This window comes from Procambarus clarkii, chromosome 48 (genome assembly GCF_040958095.1).
Source record: "Procambarus clarkii isolate CNS0578487 chromosome 48, FALCON_Pclarkii_2.0, whole genome shotgun sequence".
NCBI classification, from domain to species: domain Eukaryota; kingdom Metazoa; phylum Arthropoda; class Malacostraca; order Decapoda; family Cambaridae; genus Procambarus; species Procambarus clarkii.
Window position 1 is genome coordinate 11,300,637 of NC_091197.1, and position 21,895 is coordinate 11,322,531.

Here is a 21,895-nt window from a genome sequence, read left to right on the forward strand (position 1 = left end):
CACTCCCGCCTGCTGGCCATTTTTGCTTCCTGACACTGTCTATTAAACCATGGGTTATTATATTCCTTCTTATTTTTTCCCTTTACCGTTGGTATAAATCTCTCTTCGGCCTCCTGGCATTTCTGTATGACTAGGTCCATCATATCTTGGACTGTTTTTCCTCTAATTTCTTCCTCCCACTGCACTTCACCCAGATAGTCCCTTATCCTCATATAGTCCCCTTTCCTGTAGTCAGCTCTCCTTTCCCAGATCTCTTGTCCCATGGTCATAATTTTGAATTCCATCATGTAGTCAAAGACTAGGACACAATGGTCACTGGCCCCTAGAGGTATTTCATGCTCTAAATTCTCGATATCTTCTACGTTCTGGGTGAAAATCAGGTCTAATAGGCTCGGTGCATCTCCTCCTCTTTCCCTTGTGTCTTCCTTCACATGTTGTGTCAGGAAATTCCTGTCTATAACATCTACTAATTTTGCTCCCCACGTTTCATCCCCTCCATGGGGATTCCTTGATTCCCAATTTATCTCTCCATGATTTAGGTCCCCCATGATCAGCAGCTTCGCTCTCATTCTGTGGGCTAGTGTTGCTGCCTTCTGCAGTTCATCTATACATGCTTTGTTGTTGTCATCATACTCCTGCCTGGGTCTTCTACTGTTTGGTGGGGGATTGTAGATTACCATGATCACAATCTTCCTCCCATCTACTGTCAGAGTTCCATGTATGAAGCTTGTGCACTCATTGGTAACTCGATTTCCCAGGTCTTCAAACTTCCATTTCCGCTTTATTAGGAGTGCTACTCCCCCTCCCTGTCTCTGTGTCCTCTCTTTTCGTATCACCTGGTACCCTTCAGGAAAGATTGCATCTGAGATCATGTCATTAATTTTAGTTTCCACAATTGCAACTATGTCAGGATCTGCTTCACTCACTCTTTCTTTTATCTCTTCTGCTTTATTAGATACCCCATCAGCATTGGTGTACCAAACCTTGAGATTCTTCATGGAAACTCTTGTACCAGAGTTCTCCCTTTCTCTGGGGGTCTGGGGGGATCTGGGGGATGTCTGGGGGGTGACTGGGGGCAGAGGGGATCTGGGGGATCTGGGGGGTGTCTGGGGGATGACTGGGGGCGGGGAGGGTCCGGGGGATGTCCGGGGGGATCCAGGGGGTGTCTGGGGGGGTCCGGGGGGTGTATGGGGGGTGAAAGAGGTCAGGAGGGGTGCTTGGGGGGCTACTGGGGGCTGGGCTTCTAGGAAGGTAGGTAGGAGGGTCTGGGGTAGGGCCTGGGTAGGTAGGTCTGGAGTAGGAAGGGCATACTGGGTCTGAAGATTAGGGAGGGCATAGAGGGGTTGGGAGATGGCGTAAGGTTGGGTGTGTGTGTGTGTGTGTGTGTGTGTGTGTGTGTGTGTGTGTGTGTGTGTGTGTGTGTGTGTGTGTGTGTGTGTGCTCGAGGTGCTGCCTGTGTCTTAAGTTGCCTCAACACTATACTCTCAAGCAATTTACCTTTCATAAATATTTAATTCAGTATTTTTGTCTTTATTTGGCATCTCTAAAGTAGCTCTAAGTATAATTGTAATGTATATATAGTATACATTGGAGGTAACTAGTTTGTCTTGTAGACGTGTTATTGAATATGACGAAGGGAGAGATCAGTGATTCTTTACGGGGCTATTCATGCCCGTGCCACCTATTGGGTAGCTTAATCTGCATCAATCAATCAATGAATCAACGATTCTAGCTCAACATTGAAGAACATTACTGCCAGGAACGTGACCCTTAGTAACACTGGCCAGAAGATAGTGAAGAATCTACAATAACAGCATCTCTTTGTTCATGAACTTGATGAACTTGTTCATGAAGAACTCTCCCGACAGCAAGCGAAACGCCTTGAATGAGATGAATGTCGTCTATGCCTTCACATGCCCACTTGATGGGGCTGTCAGCCCCCATCGATTTTAGTATACAGGCAAGACAAAATATCTTTTAAAACGCCTTATAATACGCAAACAGCAAGATTTCACCAAAGAACATTTCTCTAAATACACCCCTATATCATCACCAGAGATAGCCTGACAACACTGAAGTACTCGACAGATACATCAATAAAAGATAATAATAATAATTTTTGATTTACAAGAAGGTACAATGGGTTTGTGTGATTACATAAGATTTGGTATTTTTACATTCTTGTGTAAAGCTACTAAAACGCATAGAATTTCGGGCAGGTCCTTAATCTAACATATCAGATAAGATCAAAAGGTACATTGAGGCCAAAATTTATATTAACATATAACCATAATATAAATTGGCAAGAGGTGATTACACTGGTAAAGATATATGTCTTAAGTCCTAATATTAAGGAAGTGGTAGTACAAGATATAGTGTGAGTTTGAAGCACAAGGTAGGAAACTATGAGGATGAAATTAGGTACTTTTTGGTTTTACTTTTATAATAGGGCAAAAGTTGGACAATTTTTTAATTCATTAGAGAGTGAGTTCCATAGACTGGGCCCTTTTTATTTACCTGGAGTGTTTACACAGATTTAGTTTGACTCTGGGGATATCAAAGAGATATTTATTTCTGGTGTTATCTTGAGGTTATCTTGAGATGATTTCGGGGCTTTTTTAGTGTCTCCGCGGCCCGGTCCTCGACCAGGCCTCCACCCCCAGGAAGCATCCCGTGACAGCTGACTAACACCCAGGTACCTTTGGTGCTCATGGGTTCTCTTAGACCTATCAAGGAAAAGTTCCAGAATTATATCCAGTTCTACTGCCTATGAAAATGTTGACAGGAACAACGAAACGCATCTTTTAGCATCAGTCCATAATAAAATTATAAAGTGGACTAGAGAGTTAATTCGTCAATGACTCAAATCAAGAACATACCAAATATAGAGAAGATTCGTGCTAGCATCATTGATCTCACCCTTACTGTCATAATCAATAACATATGTCTGCAAGAAAGATATTTAGTTATAACTGCTTGTATGTTAAATATGGGATAAGTATATATGGTTATTTTGTTGCTCGCTAAACCTATTTCTGTACCTGTTCTTTACCTCATATAAAACCTCTATGGATTAACAAGCTTCCTTTTTTACGCAAGCTATCTAAACATTGTCACATTATGGCACATTGTCAGTAGCTTTTTAAGTAATAGTATATATGGTACATTAGTTATCAGTGTTGTCTAAATAATGGTATATACGGTAGATTTATAAAGTAAGGTATTGTACGTGTGTATGTGTGCTCTCTTAACGGGTACACACATATACGTCGACTATTGGTACTGTTGTTGTTTAATGTGATGCCCATGTGGGTGTGGGGCACGGCAGGGGAGGCGGCGTGCAGTGTTAGGAACGGCTACTGCGACCACTTCTGCAGCGACGCCTCCGGGAAGGTCGTCTGCTCCTGTCGCCCTGGGTATGTACAGCTTTAATGTGTGTGGCGTTGACTTTAGGCTAGCAAGTTTGATTAATTTTTAGGCTTTAGTTGTCAAAATTGTTACTTTATCTACTTTATCTATTTATCTACTTATCTATGTTTCTTTTGTTACTTATCAAAGTTGATAAGTTATCCAAAATCTTCTTTTCATTCACTGGGTACTAAGATACTCGAACCACCGACTCCACGAGTGAGAGACAGCTCTAGCCACCATGCTATGGTGCCTTAATAGGTGTTAATAAGGAAAAATTACAGAATCAACTAACCAGCTGGAATGCAATGTATATACACATGGTAGTGTGGGTGACCGTTTGTCTCAACACTGTTATAGCATTAGAAGGGTCTTATGGTGCAGCGATCTATGTCATCAACTCGATACAAGAGGTCACGGGGGTCAGGTCCCCTAGGCAGGACAGTTGCCTGTCACCTGATGACTCTACATGTTTACCTAGCAGTAAATAGGTGGCTGGGAGATGGGCAGCTTGTGGATTGCGTCGTGGGGAAGGTTGGTAGTTGGTCTAGCTAGTAGGTCCTCGAACCTAAGCACAGGCTTCCTGTCCCCGCCAATGTCAAACCATCGATCTTTGGTGTTTATTGTGAAATTGTGCTCTGACCTGAGGGGGCCGCCCCATTCAACTGTATAAATCTCTGGTGTGGCCTCACTTGGATTATTGTATCCAAGCATGGAGAAATCTTCAAGAGGACATAGCTGCTCTGGAGAAAGTTCAACACCGGGCAACAAAAATCATTCCAGGACTAAGTTAACTCTCTTATCAGGAACGGTTCGGGGCCTAAGGGATAGCAACACTGCAAACCAGGCATGACGGGGCGGATATCATTGAAACTTACTGAACAGTTTGGTATCATTGAATATCATTGAAAATACTGAATAGTTTGGAGGATGTTGATCCGGACAGTTTCTTCAAAAGGTCAGATGTGACACAAACAAGGAGCAATGGTTTCAAGCTCGATAAGCCACAATTTAAGACTGAAAATAGGAGATGCTTTTTCACCCACAGGGTTATGAATTCTTTAAACCGCCTTCCCATCGAAGCCTTAAATGCCAAAAAGCTGTTGAATTTTACAATCCGGCTAGAAAATATCAGGACAAGTTGGGGGGGGGACCATTGACCAGCCGACGGCCTCCTGTCCTCGTCGAGTCGACTAAAATGTTTTAGTGGCCCTCAGGTAAATTCTTTAGTTGCGGAGAATATAATAGTCCACCATCTACCATTTTCAACAATCAATGAAAACTTGCTGGAGTCACAAATGAAGAAAATGAAGACAGCGTAACCTATCCTATAATTGATCTGATACACCATAATTAATCATTTTTATTTATATAAGGTATATTTGAGACATGATAAGTGGAGTATTCGTAAGTACACAATGCACTTTATGCAAAACCACTAATGTGCTGTGTGTTTCGGTAATATCGTCTGCTTCATCCTCAACTCGCAATTAAGAATTCCTATTGGGACTCGCCAGGCTGCAGCAGCCCCGTACATGCTGTCTAACTCCTGGAGTACCTATTAACTGTTGGGTGAACAGGGTGATTAGGTGTTCGAAAACACGTCACACCATGTCTTTCGAGCCAGGGATTTGAATCCAGAATTCCCGATTGTGAGTCGAGAAGGAACTCTACTTTTTGCCCGAAACGCTATGCGTATTAGTGGCTTTAGGTATTGTATGTACTGGCTCTATATATAGATCCAACATTGTGTTTGTAACTCATCTTCTCTGTATGTTCTTTTACCTGAATAAACTTTTGAATTTGAATAATTTAATAATTAATAATAATTAACCATTAATAATAATAATTGAGATAATAATAATTACCTCAAGCCCATCATCACTCGGCAAAAATCAGTTATCAGGACTGTAACTAACTCTGTCTTCAGACAACACGCAGCTCCTCTGTTTATGTCCCTTAACATGCTATACATACACTCACCCCACACATTCTCATGTGCTGTTTACATGTACAAAACCTTTTTCCTAAATGCTAATCTTGATCTGAAACTTTTCCTTGATAGGTGTAAGAGAACCCATGAGCAGCACACCAGAAATAAATATCTCTTTGATATCCCCAGAGTCAAACTAAATCTTTTCAAATGAGTTCCATAGCCCAGTCTATGGAACTCACTCTCTAATGAATTAAAAAATTGTCCAACCCATGCCCTATTAAAAAGTAAAACCTAAATAGTACCTAAAAAAAAAGGGGGAGAGGGAGGCTGAGTATAAGGGGAAGAGAGAGGCCGAGTATAATTAAATACACTTAAACATTACCTGAAGTTACTCAAGGGCCAACATCTGTAGGTAGCTCCGACGAGGACAGGAGGCCGAAGGGTTGCCATAGGCTCACCCCATATTGTTCCTGACTATTTTTCCAGATGAATATTAAACTGCTGTACTGTCTCTGGGTACAAACCATCTGTTCCTGCATCAGGTACCTTGTGGGCGTCGACGGGCGAACGTGTGAAAAGGCGGAGGATCCCTGCTCTGTGGACAATGGCGGGTGTGAGGACCAATGTCGGGTGGAGCAGGGGGAGGCCCGCTGCTCCTGCCGGCGGGGCTTCACTCTGGCCGACGACCAGATCTCCTGCGTCGACTTGGACGAGTGCCGGGTGCCCGGAACCTGCAGTCACCAGTGCCGGAACACCTGGGGTTCCTATGAGTGCCTCTGTAATGCCGGCTACCAGCTTGGCACTGACCACAAGTCCTGTTACAGTATGTAGATCTCTCTCTCTCTGCCAGACTTGCTCTAGCTACGTGTAAGCAACTTAAATAATACAGTTTATTGATCAAAACACACTGCTGACGTCTGGCGAGTAATCACTTTTATTTCGTGAGTCATTACTCCTGTTACTCATTTATCAAACTTATCTTTTCGGGTAAGCTTCTCGATAACTGAGGCCAGGTTCTCGAAGCAGTTATGCAAGTACTTACGAACGTGTACATCTTTTCTCAATCTTTTGCGGCTTCGTTTACAATTATTAAACAGTTAATGAGCTCCGAGACACCAGGAGGCTGTTTATAACAATAACAACAGTTGATTGGGAAGTTTTCATGCTTGTAAACTGTTTAATAAATGTAACCAAACTCGTCAAAGATTGAGGAAAGATGTACACGTTCGTAAGAACTTGCGTAACTGCTTCGTGACAATGCACAATTATATTTATATTTGGCTTGGGAACAGTACAGTAAAACTTTCAAAATATTGGGGTAATATAATGGTTACAGCTTATGTACCCATTAGAGGTATCCATAACCCCTTAGGGGTACTTAATTTATCCCTTGGTGGGTACATCTAGGCGAGTACAAGACTAAATGGTAGAAGGTTTAAAAGTATGCCACTAGGCTGGTACCCGAGCTGGGGGGTATGAGCTACGAGGAGAGACTACGGGAACTAAACTTCACGTCGCTTGAAGACAGAAGAGTTAGGAGAGACATGATCACCTACATTACAAGATTCTTAGGAATTTATAGGGTAGCTAGACAGTCTATTTAACACAAGAGGTACACACCCAAGTGGACACAGGTGGAAACTGAGTACCTAAATGAGCCAAGGAGGCATTAGAAAGAACTTTTTTAGTGTCAGAGTAGTTAACAAGTAGTTAACACCACTAGGTATGAGGTGGAGGCAGACTCCATACAAAGTTTCAAATATAGATTTGATAGCGCCCAATAGGTTCAAGAATCTGTAGACCAGTTGATTGATGGTTGAGAGGCGGGACCAAAGAGCCGAAGCTCAACCACTCATCAGCACAATTAGGTGAGAACACAAGCCTCTAATGTACTATCAACATTGTCTTTCTCGCAAGTATCAACATTGCTTACTAGCAGTGTACCATCGTCACTCTCTTCACTATCTGCAATGGATATTTTTCATCCTCACTTGTGCCAATACATTCGCATTTATTCAGTTAAAATATTTAATGTGTCAAAACAGCCCATGCCTTGTTTTGATACAGCAATCTAACTACATTTTCTGACTGTGTTCTCTATGACCTTCATTCAGAAAGCTCTGTAAGCACATCTCTACATTCAGTGACCTGATCTGACCTGGTGTAACCCTCTGTGATTCGACCTGATCTTCACCCACAATGAGCTGACCTGACTTCCAGCCAGAGCAATCTGACATGACTTTCAATGGTTTCTAACCAGAGATTTGCCAACTTTCTGACCAGGCCTTCATTCACCGTGATATCTGACCTGACCTGACCTCCACCTACAGTGATCGATATGGAGGTCATCAACTCGTGTCTGGTGAACAACGGTGGATGTCAACACATGTGTCGTCATGGAGCAGGAGGAGCAGTCTGCAGCTGTCACCCAGGCTACCTGTTGCACCAAGACCGTCGCAGCTGTCAGGTGAGTGATAACACTTGTGACCCCAGGCTACCTGCGCACTCTGACTGGCACACTGCAGTTCCATAAGGAGTGACCTCAGCGGGCAATTGTCTACCTCTTTGTTTCCATTTCAGGACGAGGACGAGTGTGAGGCGAAGACCCACCGGTGCCAGCAGGAGTGTGTCAACACCGCAGGGGGCTATGCCTGCGCCTGTACCCAGGGCTACACCCTCAGCTCCGACACCTTCACCTGTGCTGGTGGGTTGCTTCTCCCACATCAACGTGTCAGGTTGATGGGATTGTGATTTCTAGCTGCATATGTAACATGTATTCTACCTCCAGTACTTCTGATTGTCCCCTTCAGATGTGGACGAATGCCAGTTGCAGAATGGAGGTTGCGAGCACGAGTGCCGGAACACACAAGGCTCCTTCATATGCTCCTGCCGCAGGGGATACGTCCTTGTCGATCGCAACCACTGTGACAGTAAGTCTTCAGTGGGTCTTTTCCTCATTAAATGTCTTCCAATCGTTTTCCCAAGTTACAGCCCCGCTCCTGTGCTAGGTAAGTACACTACGAGCTCACCATAGCCGTGCTACTTGGAACTTTTCGTTCAGAGTTGCAGAATCTTAAACAACAATCCTTTTCACAGGGAATATACACACAAAGGTGTACCCTGCTTCTCTGTGTACATACATTGAGAGTTTACTTCAGTCCTGTACATAGTCCAAGACTAAGGTATACTTGCTAGTTGGTCAGTAAGCTGCTGTTGTTGCCTTAATAACCTTCCGGAGGTTGAGAGGAGTTAAGACCAACACTAAATCAAACTTAGTGTTTGATTTTACAAAAACATTGCTTAGTGAAACAGTTGGGTTAGGCCCTGGTACGCTCTCGACTACATGGAGTCCTCCTCTTCAATCATACCTACATATCCTGCCCACTTACCGGGTATCTTTGCTTCATATAATCTTAAGTCAAATTTCCAGTATGTGTATATCCAAGAAGTTCAGTGGAAATAATAACTTGCAACACTTGTAGAAAGCTAATTTCTACAAGTTCTTTAATCAGCACATAGGTGGCACTTAAGAATAAGCTGGTTACAGAAGTACATATAATAGATTCAGGAACTGTATGAATCCCGGTCGGGGAGCCGGTCGGCCGAGCGGACAGCACACTGGACTTGTGATCCTGTGGTCCCTGGTTCGATCCCTGCGAGAAACAATGGGCAGAGTTTCTTTCACCCTATGCCCCTGTTACCTAGCAGTAAAATAGGTACCTGGGTGTTAGTCAGCTCCACCCCCAGGCCTCCACCCCCCAGGTGAAGGAATTGTAAATTAGCCTCCCCCCTTCCCTGACGGATTTAATAATTTCAGTGTATATACAACACACCGATAAATACACCCCCTCGACGCAAGGCATGTCCTCTACTCTCAAAACATATTTTCCTAATCATACACTCCATCTTGTTTCAACGGAATAATTTGAATCTGGAAAAAATGGAGAAATGAACGAGTTTATCAAATAATAAAGTTTGCCTTCATGAAACAATAAGTTTTCTCTTGACCTGCTTTGGATCGGAATAGAAAATGGGAAATTGTCTTAGCGCGCATGCTTTTTGGCCATACTAGGTAAACTATTATATTTATTTATCAATTTATTTATTTATATACAAGAAGGTACATTGGGGGTTAAGAGAGTACATAGAAATGATGTTGATTTTACATTCTTGTAAAGCCACTAGCACGCATAGCGTTTCAGGCAATAAAATAATAATATGATAATTGCCCGAATAATAATCGGGAAATTATAATAAGAAATACATGCAGGGGAGACTTGCCTAGCGAAAGTGGAGACCCCGAAGTCTATTATTGAAGCCTTAGGCTTCAATGGGTCGCTGGAATCTATCATAACATTATTGGCCTTAAGGTCCACATGGACTATACGTTCTTTTGGTGAATCATGTTTATCAGGTAAAAGTACATGCATATAAGATGAGTTACAAAGAGAATGTTGGAGTTCTAGCTAGAGCTAGTACATAATATTAATAAAGCCACTAATACGCACAGACTTTCTGACAAGATGTGGGAAAAACACTTAGAATAAAACTTAAAACTAATTGAGATCAAAGCATAAATTGAATTGAAAAAAAAGGAGAAAAAAATGATAATAATTACATGATGGAACGAACAGCAGAAGTAATGTTAACTAAATAAGCATATGACTACAATTTTCTTCAAGTTTATACATGGCAGATTTCATCAGTTATACAAGTTGGTCAATAATCAACATTATTTGAAAAAGAGTAAGACAAAGGTTGACATAACTCTATGGTTATTTTATGTAAAGAAAAACCTGCTCTATTTACTGTCTTACACCTTCTAGATAAATATCCTATTTTTTTTTTAGAATGATAAAGAACTGTACTTCTCAGAAACTCTTAAAGACGGCATTGAATCATCTTAAATATCATTTTATTACTTGTAATTGAGCTCTAGATTGCAGTGCTATGTAGCCATACTGACTTAATAGTGCTTTACAAATTGCTAATTACATTATTGCACTATGATGTTTTTCTTCCATTGTCATCAGTGGTAGACGACGACTATACGTCTCAGAGCTTTCGTGGGGACCTGGACCTCAAGACGACCTTAGAGGAGGATTCCGAAGTAATTGAAGAGACGTCGGCCAAGGATGATGACCAGTGGGATGACGTCACATATGCTGAATACGCCAAGATCAGTACCGTCCATACTCGTGAGTCTTCCGCTGCCTCCTGGCCAACTTCTTTACTACTAAACTTACTCATTAATGCAGGCGATGAGTCACAATAACGTGGCTGAAGTATGTTAACCAGACCACACACACTATAAGGTGAAGGGACGACGACGTTTCGGTCCGTCCTGGACCGAATTATCGACTTGAGATTCAGATTTGAGAATCGACTTGAGAATGGTCCAGGACGGACCGAAAAGTCGTCGTCCCATCACCTTCTAGTGTGTGGTCTGGTCAACTTACTCATTAATCCTTATCGAGTGCTCTTACGCTGTTCTTACGGATATATTTTAACTGATTTGTTTTAAGAAACGCTTTGCGTAATAGTGGCTTTAGGCATTGTATGTACTAGCTCTACCTATAAGTCAAACAATCCTTGTAAATATTTATTGTATGTATGTACCTTACCTAAATAAAATTGTATTGTATAAGTTATGCGCGAATCGATTTGTGTATTAGTGACCTTATTTGATATGCATTTTCTGTACCTACTAATTATCCATTGTATATTTTTTATGTATATTTTATAAATATATATATTGCTATGTTTAGGTCAGAATGAGGAGACGATTTGTTAATGTTCAGTGTCAAACGAGCCAAACTCACCAATATAAACTCTAAGTATCAACATATTTTAAAGTAAGGTAATCGAAGAGAAGCGAAGGGTCTCCGTAGTACAGTCGGGTTCGTTCTTGACTCACGATCGAGTTCCGGGTTCTAATCCCAAGTGGGACAGAAATGGTTGTACGGATTGATTGATGAAGATTAAGCCACCCAAAAGGTGGCACGGGCATGACTAGCCCGTAAGTGTTGGCTCTTTTGAGCCATTACCAGTATCAAGAGCTGATACTGGAGATCTGTGGAGGTGCGACTGCACCCTGCGTGACGGGAGATGTCTCCCGTGGGTTGGACGGGTTTCCTGTCACCTAATGCATCTTTTTACCTAGCAGTAAATAGGTTGTAGCAAGAATATTATATCAGTAATATACTTGCTCAAACGCACATACAGTCCTGCTCTTGTGCTAGGCAAAGTCCACTTCGGGTTCACTATAGCCCGTGCTACGTGAAGTTTTTTGTTCGAAGTAGCTGAATCTAATATAACTAGTTCCAAACTCTCATTAGCTTATGTGCAGATACTGAGATGGGTCCGTTAATTCTACAGTACCGAGTATATTATATCAATAATATACTCGCTACTGGAGTATAATCCACCAAATATCACGCAGGGTGCAGTCGCACCTCCACAGATCTCCAGTATCAGCTAATGATACTGCTAATGGCTCAAAAGGGCCACCACTTACGGGCTATTCATGCCCGTGGCACCTCTTGGGTGGCTTAATCTTCATCAATCGTTAATTTGTGGTAATTATAATTTTAATAGTGGTTCAGTTAGCTTCAGTACTGATGCTTGAGAGTTACAGCACATCTTCAACCTCAAGAATGTAGCACTCGACATGTGCAGTTCCAACCGACCCCAAGACGCTTCAGCTTCCACACAGAGCAGACTCTGGCCGCATCGAGCTGCCACGCTCTTGTAGGGCATCGAGCTGCCACGCTCTTGTCCGGCATGGAACTCCGTGACTCCGTGACTCCGGTTTCACTCAGCTCTCTGCTCTGCTCCAGGCTTCGCCTCAACGTAAATGACACTGTCAACAACCGACTGATGTAACCAAGACTTAAATAAATATCAAAACCACTAAACTCTGTGTATCTAATCAACCGAACAACGTAACATAATCGTATGATACAGATTCAATGCTTAAAACCCCGATTGGGCTTCAGTTGGAAGCCTCAGTACCCGCCTAAAGGATTCAGTGGAATCCCAGGTTGCATTGCTTTTAACCATGTCGTGGTATAGTGATCTAAGACGTTTGCTTGGGAGTTCCAAGTGAGCGGGTTCGAATCATCCTCATAGCTCCTCCTGATTTTTTCAGAAAATTATTGTTATAATGTATTAAGATTGAATTTAGTGTCAGGAAAGAGGATAAGGGGGGGGTGTTATGATCAGCAGATGATGGGTATTATGTTCAGTGCCTAACCAACCCTCCATTCCCCCCCAAGACCTTACTGGTTCTCTCTCTCTCTCCTACCCAGGTTGTGTTCCAGGTCAGTTTGGTCCCAACTGTACTCTAACATGTGCTGATTGTCCCGGCCAGTGCGATGGCTCAGGTTGTGTGTGTGCTCCTGGGACCACTGGCCCCACCTGCTCTCTCACCTGTCCTCTGGGATCCTATGGGCCAGATTGTAACCAGGCGAGTCCTCCCATCTTCCCTTCCCGCCTCTCTTGTGGGAGCCTTCGGGAAAACATTAGATTGATGTGACCCTTTATTGATTGAATATATATGTGAACGATTTAATTTAATGTTCTATTTTGTTTGTGCAGATCTAGAGAAAATATTTTATTAGTTCTTAGTAAGTGTAATATTGGTGGGACTAGACCATGCTTACCTTAGACTTAGACTTAGCCGTACCATGTGGGCCACGGGAACTTAGCAGTCCCCGTAAGTCCCCGTGGCGCAGTTGTAAAACATTCACCCAGCGCTTCACGAGCGCTTTGGCCTGGGTTCATATCCTGGCCAGGGAGGATTGACTGGGTGCCAATCCTTAACTGTAGCCTCTGTTCACGCAGCAGTGAATGGGTACCTGGTAGTTAAACGATTAGGCACAGTATTCCGGAAAAATATTTGGATTAAGGACCTACCCGAAACGCCACTGCAAGTGGCGTTGTTTCCTCCTGAACTACACCCATCCTGGCTATACAAGAATGTAAGAACTGTTGTATATACAGTATAAATAAATACAAACGTAAATGCTGGGTCACTGAACAAGTGGGACGAGACCGATTTCAAGCATCAACTGGAGTCCTATATGTGTGTCACAACTAACTTAAGTTTCTGCAGGTGTGTAGGTGCGAGAATGGCGGCACATGCGATCCTGTGTCCGGAAACTGCACTTGTCCCCCGGGCGTGTCTGGCGACCTTTGCCAAGACGGATGTCCTGCAGGTGAGGTGATGACTCTGAATGTGAGGTGACTCTGGGTGAGGTGATGACTCTCTGGCTGCCCTCTAGGTGTGGACTTGTTTGGCTCCGGTTTTGGCTTTGAATTCCAGGCAACGCAAGACCTTTTATGCAAAACAATTGTAGTTTGTATCCTGGGAAAAGTCAGGCTAGTCTTTCCCCATCCAAACTACAAGATTTTCCTGTCTTCCCCCATCCAAACTACAAGATTTTCCTGTCTTCCCCCATCCAAACTACAAGATTTTCCTGTCTTCCCCCATCCAAACTACAAGATTTTCCTGTTTTCCCCCATCCAAACTACAAGATTTTCCTGTCTTCCCCCATCCAAACTACAAGATTTTCCTGTCTTCCCCCATCCAAACTACAAGATTTTCCTGTCTTCCCCCATCCAAACTACAAGATTTTCCTGTCTTCCCCCATCCAAACTACAAGATTTTCCTGTCTTCCCCCATCCAAACTACAAGATTTTCCTGTCTTCCCCCATCCGAACTACAAGATTTTCCTGTCTTCCCCCATCCAAACTACAAGATTTTCCTGTCTTCCCCCATCCAAACTACAAGATTTTCCTGTCTTCCCCCATCCAAACTACAAGATTTTCCTGTCTTCCCCCATCCAAACTACAAGGTTTTCCTATTCTCTTCATCCATACTACAAGGGTTTTGTTTTCCCCACACATGCAAAATATAAGTTGTTTTTTCCCAGTTCCCATCACCTGAACTAGGTGTTTCTGGCTTTCAGATCCAAACTACAAGGTTGTTGTGTTACCCCTTCCAAACAAGTTTTTCTGTCCCTCCATCAAAACTGCAATTTGTTTTTTCACCCCATCCAAGCTCTAATATTTTTTGTCACCCACCCTTTCCTCCACGTCCAAACTACAAGGTTTTCTGTACTACATGACGTGACTGGTGTCTCTTGCCAGGGTACTACGGAGATGAGTGCAAGCGCCGCTGCCCCATGATGTGCCCCAATATGAGGTGTAACAGAATCTTCGGCTTCTGTGAGTGTGATCCAGGACGCTTTGGCCCCAAATGCAACATGCCCTGCCCGGCCCTCACATGGGGCCCCAACTGTCGTCATCAGTGCCAGTGCCAGGCTCACACCACACTGCAGTGTCACCCTGAGGTATGCAACCATTGGCACTCTTGGCATGCTCTTTTTCTGCCCTGCATTCTGTCCTGGCTTGTTGAGATGTAGATATTGCCCCTTGTAGGTGCTACATTTTACCTTATAATGAAGTGATAGGGTCAGTATCCTCTAACTTGTTCAGTACAGTATTGTAAAAGTTTCGAGGCAATCAGCCCTATACTCATCTAAATGTGCTTGTGATGGTTGACCTTTGGCTCTTAGGTCTCGCCGCTTAACTGTCAGTCAACTGGTGTATAGGTTCCCGATCCTATTGGGCTCTATCATATCTGCATTTAAAACTGTACATGGGGCAGCCTTCATAGTTCCTATAGCCTTTCTCAGTATGAGTTTTTTTTTTTTTGCACCAGAGATTTGTATGTGTGAATAACCACTATATTCCCAGCATTTTCTTTTACTGCAGCTAATGCTTGCTGAGCCACTATCAATGATAGGAGAATCATAATTCCTAGCTCCTTTTTCTTTATCAACATGCTGCATGATTTTGTTGTTGTGATAGTTATGATGTATAGTGTTATGATCTTCATGAGAGGTCTTGTTTTTGACAGTATTAAAAAGCAATGGCTCCAACTTATCAAAAAATTTTGTATAGTAATATTATGAGTCATTTGCAATTCATTTATCTATAAGAAAGACTGGCCTTTCATGGTACCACAAAATTTGTTTTTGCTTAATTTAATCCAACTTCTTTTCACTACCGTCTAAGAGTGGTGTGTGTCAGTGTCAGCCTGGCTACGTGGGCTCTGACTGCTCCCAAGAATGTCTAGCTGGCCATTGGGGTGCCGGGTGCCTGCATGAGTGCAACTGTTCAAGCGATTCCACCTGCCATCCTGCTACAGGGACCTGTGTTCGGGACTGTCCTCCAGGATTCACTGGACCGGACTGCCTCAAGCGTAATATTCTTCGCCTTCTGTGTTTCATTCTTTTCACATACTGTATGAGCAATAGACTGGAATATATATACAGTATATATACCTACATAAGAGTTTTAACAATAGTGAGACAACTATGCGTTTGCCAACAGCGTGTGAGGTGGGCCACTATGGTACTGGGTGCATGAGGGCATGTATGTGTGGCCTGCGGCCATGTGACCCTGCTACTGGCGTCTGCCTCTGTCCTGCTGGCACCCACGGGCCCAACTGTCTTCTCCGTGAGTGCCTTGGTTACCATCTTTTGGATAACATCAATTATTGCCCGTATTATAGCTCGCTTCCCCACAACCATATATATCCCACCACCCTCACAACCATGTATGGCTTGATGAGCTTGAAACCATTGCTTCTTGTTTTAAATTTGACCTTTTGAAGACATTGTCTGAATCAACATCGTCCAATCTATTGAGTATTTTAAAAAGTTTTGATGAGATATGCCATGTCATGCCTGGTTTGCAGTGCTGTCAGAGTACAAAATTTTTAAAAGATTAAAATATGATAATTTTTGCTCAATTATATTAAACGTGATGTCGATTTCAAACCACCTCAGTGATATACTAAATAATAACCTATTGCTCATGATTTATTATTCAGAGAACGGCTTCAGTATCATGTTAGATAGCCAAAAAATACTTTCCCAGATTGTGCGGAGGGCTCCTGGGGCCAGAGCTGCCAACAGAAGTGTCAGTGTCTGAGAGGTGCCACCTGCAACCGTGTTACTGGCGAGTGTCTCTGTCCTCCAGGATTTGTTGTGAGTTGATGTTAGTTTACTATAGTTACCTCATTGTTGCCTCATTATCAGTTGTTATTTAATTATCAATGGAGATATTTAAATGCATTTTAAGGTGGCATTATTGATTTCATGGTAACTTCTGTACCAGATGTTTTGGGTAAATGTTAGTTTAGCCTAATACATCTTATAGTGGGAGATAAGCCACTAAGCATCATTATAAGAGATAGAGCACTACAGGGCACCTTTTAGGGAGATATACCACTATAGGACATCACTAAGGGATATATGCCACTACAGGCCATTATTGATGGAAGTAACTGCAAGGCATCACTGAGGGAGGTAACCTATTACAGGGCATCATTGAGGATCTCGAGTCACTAAAGGCAACTACAAAAGGTATTCTACCCAGATTTTAAAATGTTAGGAAGACTTTTGTGACTGTTGCCATAATTACTCGTTTCTAAATGGCGAGTCCTGTGACTGAATGGTGAGTGCATTGCTGAATGTGCAGCAATATTTAATGTTATTATTTGTATATGTAGTACTGTTATGTGAAGGTGTTGGGAGTGTTGTGTTTTCCTCAGGGTCCGGAGTGCAAGTCCCCGTGTCCAGCTGACAGGTTTGGTGTCGACTGTAGCGAGAACTGCACCTGCTTCAATGGTGCATCCTGTCACCAGCTCACCGGCAGGTGAGTCCTTCGCGGCACTGCTGGGTACTGCTGCTCTTTTGGGTACTGTTGCTCTTTTGAGTACTGCAACATGAAGAGGGCAGAACCTCTGAGGGGATAGTGATGGGGGGGGGAAGAGGTGTTAGGTGTTCTGAGAGGAGAATGATGGAAAGAAGAAAGGGGAGGTACTCTAAGAGAATGGCAGAGGAAGGTTGCCTTTGGCATATTATGAACTAAAAAATGTATATATTTCTCTTCTTAAACATGCATGGGCTTTATATATAGAGAGAGTCCAGGAAGTGAGTAATGATCAGCTTCCAATGAGAACAGTAGATCCTTAAGAGTGTTTTTCATCTTCCAGGTGTTAAGTGGATCTCTTAAATGTGCAATGGACCCTTGAGGTTAAAAGTAAGGTAAGGAAATTATCAGGAGTAAACAATAATGACTGTTTAGCACTTGAAAGGCATGTGAGGATAAGGATCTGGGGTAGGATGGAGAAAGGAATGCTTCCAACCACTTGGATTGCAGAAATCACAATAGCATGATGCATCAAATGAACAAATCCACAAGGGGTGATTAAGGCAGTGTCTGGGATCCTTTCTCACATAGGTTCGAACCCTCGTCACGGCCCTTGTGGATTTGTTCTGTTGATGAATGCTGACCTGCAAGAAGCGAGGCAGTTTGCTGTGGGAACTTCAGCAAGTTGGCTATGGTCCCAGCACATGTTACACAGTCCCTAGTGGCATAGTAATAATACAATCACCCCACGCCTCACAAGCGATTTGGTCTGGGTTTGAGTCTTGGCTAGGAAAGATTGACTTGGTGCCAGTCCTTAACGGCTCACCCCAACTTACCCAGTTAATTGGGTACCTGGTTGTTAACCAATTGGTGGGTTATGTTCCATGGAAATTTAGTAAGGCAAAGCTTACCATGAGCTATGGAAAAGAAAAGTTCTCAGCCTGCTGACTTGATAGTTTGTAAGGGTCTTGGAAAGTAGGTAATATTTTCAGGAAATTGGACTTTAGGTGGTAAGGTCAAATATACAGTAGGTGGTCCTGACAGGGATAAGTGGACTGGCAAGTGTGGTCCTGTTAGGTGAGAAGTGGTTCCAACAGGTGAGAATGGGTCCAATAAGGTATAATAGGGTGAAGATTGGTCCTGATAGAAGTTCCTCTAGCAGGAAGTGATCACGTATTTGACAAATGCCAAAGATACATTCAACAATGTTTTGTTATTCTTTTTAAAATTCATAATTCTTATTCAGTATATATACAAAATGTAAATATTGAGTATACATGTACTGTACAGTATTCTATTATCAAATAATGCACCTGTCTGTTGTGCTTCAGATGTGAGTGCTTGCCGGGATTCACAGGCCCCAGCTGTGGCCAGCCGTGTCCACTGGGACGCTATGGCCAGGACTGTGTGCACATGTGTCACTGTGATAACAATGGAGGCTGTGACCGTGTCACTGGGGAGTGCATATGTGCCCCGGGCTGGCGGGGACCTCAGTGCAAAATACGTGAGTTACCATTGCATCTCTGTCCATGATACTTTATTGTTGCATACAGTGCCAGTGAAAAAATGCAATTAATGATAAATCCAATATGTGTTGCCCTGGTGATGGCTTGAGATACTAGTGTCCATCTCAGACTTAACAGAACACAGTAAAATACAGTAGTAATTTTACTCATGGTATGTTCCAAAGAAAATGTTATGAGAGAGTCCAGTTGCTTTTCTAAACTACACCTTGTATTTCCATTCTGGTATTAATGTAAATAAACTGCTGTACTATTGCTTTATCTACTGACTCCATATCGTAATAGTCTGTCTATCATCCTTAAGTGTTACCTTTTTGCATTCATTTGTTATTTTCCATGAATGTTCTCATTCTGTTAACTTACTTCTCCAGTAGTATTGAGTGGTTTACCCCCTCACACTTTTAGTTTAATTTTCTGTCCATTTCTTTTTTGTTTTGACCAAAATGCTTTGGGTAATAGTGGCTTTATTAGTATGTGTAACTCCTGTTCATACAATTGTATTTAGTTACTATATACTTATTTTTTCTGGGTCCCTTGATTTGCAGAACATTTCTAGTGTAATTCTAGTAGGTTTAGGAATTAAGCATATGAGCAAGCTGGAATTCTTACAGTTAAGGAACGCCACATTATTTTATTATATCATCAGCCACGTTATTGCGACTCATCGTCTGTTTATTATTATTTTTTATAATTTATATGACTTTTTTTCCTTATAGCGTGTGACGTCGGAACCTATGGGTCTGGGTGTGCCATGAACTGCAGCTGTGCCAACGGTGCCCAGTGTGACCACATCTCTGGTGCCTGCATGTGCCAGCCAGGTAAATCATCACACCATTTTAAGTACAGTACTAATCGTCCTGTTTTTTCTATTAAGTCAAAAGTATATTTCTGTGTGTTCATGCATTCTGAAATTGTTGAATGAAATTTAACACAATTTTTCATTGTGTTTTTTGTAGAATATTCCCATGAAACGATTTCCATCTAACTTTTTTGTTAAAGAAAACCAGTGCTAGACATCCAGGGCTGCAAAAGAACAATTGATGCCTTCATAATGCAGGAATTTATTTGTATCGGGTAACTAAGTAGAGCTGGCAGGGTTATATATAGGCTCTTGTCACTGACTACAGGACTGAAGCTCTCCAGAAGCTCTCCAAAACTGTATAGAGATTAAAAAAAAAAACATGAAAAACACCTGATCTCCAGAACTCAACTTTTGCCCAGACTTAAGACATACCCATTTTTAGGGGTGACACCCAGAACTGAAATGATAGCCCAGACAAATCTGAGCCTTTTTAGGGGTGACTATAGAACTGAAATTTGATAAAAACCAAAAAGTTTCAGTTCTGGGATCATCTCTGTTATTACTACTTTCTCCCTCTGTACATTACTGACATTGATTTTTGCCTTCCCGAATAGGCTGGCGTGGTACCTTCTGTTCACGCCGTTGTCCAGATGGTTTCTGGGGGATGGAGTGCCGGCATCACTGTAACTGTGGCGTTGGAGCTGCCTGCAACCCTGTCACAGGCTCATGCTCTTGTTCTTCTGGCAAACATGGTCAACACTGCTTGAAGAGTGGGTATCTAAAAGGCATGATTTTCATTCACTGATGTATCAACAACTAATTATCTTTATCCATTTTGCTGTTCATAGATATGAAATTGTTGTGTGATCCTCGCTAATATGTTGCTCCGGTCTCAGCTTGCTCCATTGATCGCTGGGGCAGTGACTGCCAGAATGTGTGTCTGTGTCACAATGGAGGCACTTGTGACAGAGTGTCCGGTGCCTGTGTGTGTCCCCCGGGGTACACAGGGGCCACCTGCCAGGACCGGTGTCCCAAAGGATCCTATGGCACCGGCTGTTTGCACACCTGCTTGTGTCAGCAAGACGCCACTTGTCAACACGATACTGGCACCTGTATCTGTCCTCCTGGCTTTGTTGGTACTTTCTGCGAGACTGGTAAGTCACCTACATGTTAGCAACCGTTATGTTATGTATAGTCACCTCTGACTATACATAACAGCCTAAGGGTACAATAAACATATTGTAAATAGGTTCTCAAGTTGTTATAAATATTATTTTGTATGTTAAATTAACATGAGTTTCTTCTTGGCTCTCAGGGTGTGGACCTGGCAGATATGGTCCCGGGTGTGTGCTGGAGTGCCAATGTCAGCACAGTGGCCACTGCGACGCCATCACCGGAGCCTGCAGATGTATGCCAGGCTGGCGCGGCAAGCACTGCCATAAGCCTTGCCACAAAGGTCAGTGCTCATACTATCCGATAATGCCTCAGTGGTCTGCACAAGTGCCACCACCGCTGTCATCATGGACAAGACCTTAAACGACCATAAATTCAATAATGAAGTATATCTTTAATATCACAATATCACCAATCAAACTAAATCTGTGCAAATTTTCCATGCAAATAAAAGGACCCAGTCTATGGAACTCACTCCCTAATGAATTAAAAAAAGTTCTAACCTATGCCTTATTCAAAAGTAGAACCAAAAAGTTTCCTAATTTCATCCTCATTGTTTTCTACCTTGTGCTTCAAACTTACACTGCATCTTGTGCTACCCACTTCCCCAGTATTAGTACTGTACTTAGACATGCAACTTCACCCAGTATAATCTATTATACTGTGAATTTATATTGTAGTTATTAAGTTGAACTCAAATTCTGCAACAATGTACTTATTACATTTTCGGTTAGCTTAAGGACCTGATGTGTGTTAGTGGCTTTGCAAGAATGTAATGCTCAAACACCAATGTTATACACTCTCAAAACCCAATGTACATTCTTGTATATAAATAAGTATACAAGGCAAAAATCTAGTAGTGAGAAAGTTATACATGGGGCAGACGGTATCTAACTAACACGGTTCCTTTACAAGTGTGTGTGCTTTTGCATCTATTGTTGATTCTGACAGTAAATGTTGAAAATCATGCAGATATATTTCAGCTAGAGCAGGGGGAGGCATAACCTACTTATCTGCATTTCAGTAATAATTATCCCCCCCCCCCCCCCCCCGGCCTGTGTTTTGGGATTTAATTGCAAACATGTACTCACCTTGTTAGTTTATTTTTTTTTGCCACACTGATAAATTTACATCCAATTTATGCAAATGATTTCTCTCTCAAATTACATTTCACTGTTGAATTATAATAATTAGTCATAGCTAATTGTATTAAATGTAATAAAAATTCAAGGTTAATAAACATTTAAATATTATTTTCTAACTTTTGTGTGTGTGTTTTACATTTTTCACATTAAACATTACTTGTTATATGAAGAAGATATTTAT

General features: G+C 42.3%; 1 protein-coding gene across 3 annotated transcripts in view; it reads left to right on the forward strand.

The window, feature by feature from the left end:
• Positions 1–21,895, forward strand: part of LOC123764773 (multiple epidermal growth factor-like domains protein 6) — a 377,392-nt gene that overhangs the window by 343,701 nt on the left and 11,796 nt on the right. For all 3 annotated transcript variants that reach the window (XM_069302605.1, XM_045752888.2, XM_045752889.2), the window contains 18 exons: positions 3,329–3,416; positions 5,887–6,167; positions 7,675–7,811; positions 7,925–8,048; positions 8,155–8,274; positions 10,378–10,542; positions 12,655–12,812; positions 13,461–13,563; positions 14,498–14,700; positions 15,428–15,614; positions 15,746–15,871; positions 16,295–16,404; positions 16,971–17,074; positions 18,403–18,575; positions 19,311–19,412; positions 20,011–20,166; positions 20,293–20,550; positions 20,712–20,852. In XM_069302605.1, coding sequence (XP_069158706.1) covers positions 3,329–3,416; positions 5,887–6,167; positions 7,675–7,811; positions 7,925–8,048; positions 8,155–8,274; positions 10,378–10,542; positions 12,655–12,812; positions 13,461–13,563; positions 14,498–14,700; positions 15,428–15,614; positions 15,746–15,871; positions 16,295–16,404; positions 16,971–17,074; positions 18,403–18,575; positions 19,311–19,412; positions 20,011–20,166; positions 20,293–20,550; positions 20,712–20,852 — 2,736 coding nt within the window. The remainder of the gene's footprint in view (positions 1–3,328; positions 3,417–5,886; positions 6,168–7,674; positions 7,812–7,924; positions 8,049–8,154; positions 8,275–10,377; positions 10,543–12,654; positions 12,813–13,460; positions 13,564–14,497; positions 14,701–15,427; positions 15,615–15,745; positions 15,872–16,294; positions 16,405–16,970; positions 17,075–18,402; positions 18,576–19,310; positions 19,413–20,010; positions 20,167–20,292; positions 20,551–20,711; positions 20,853–21,895) is intronic.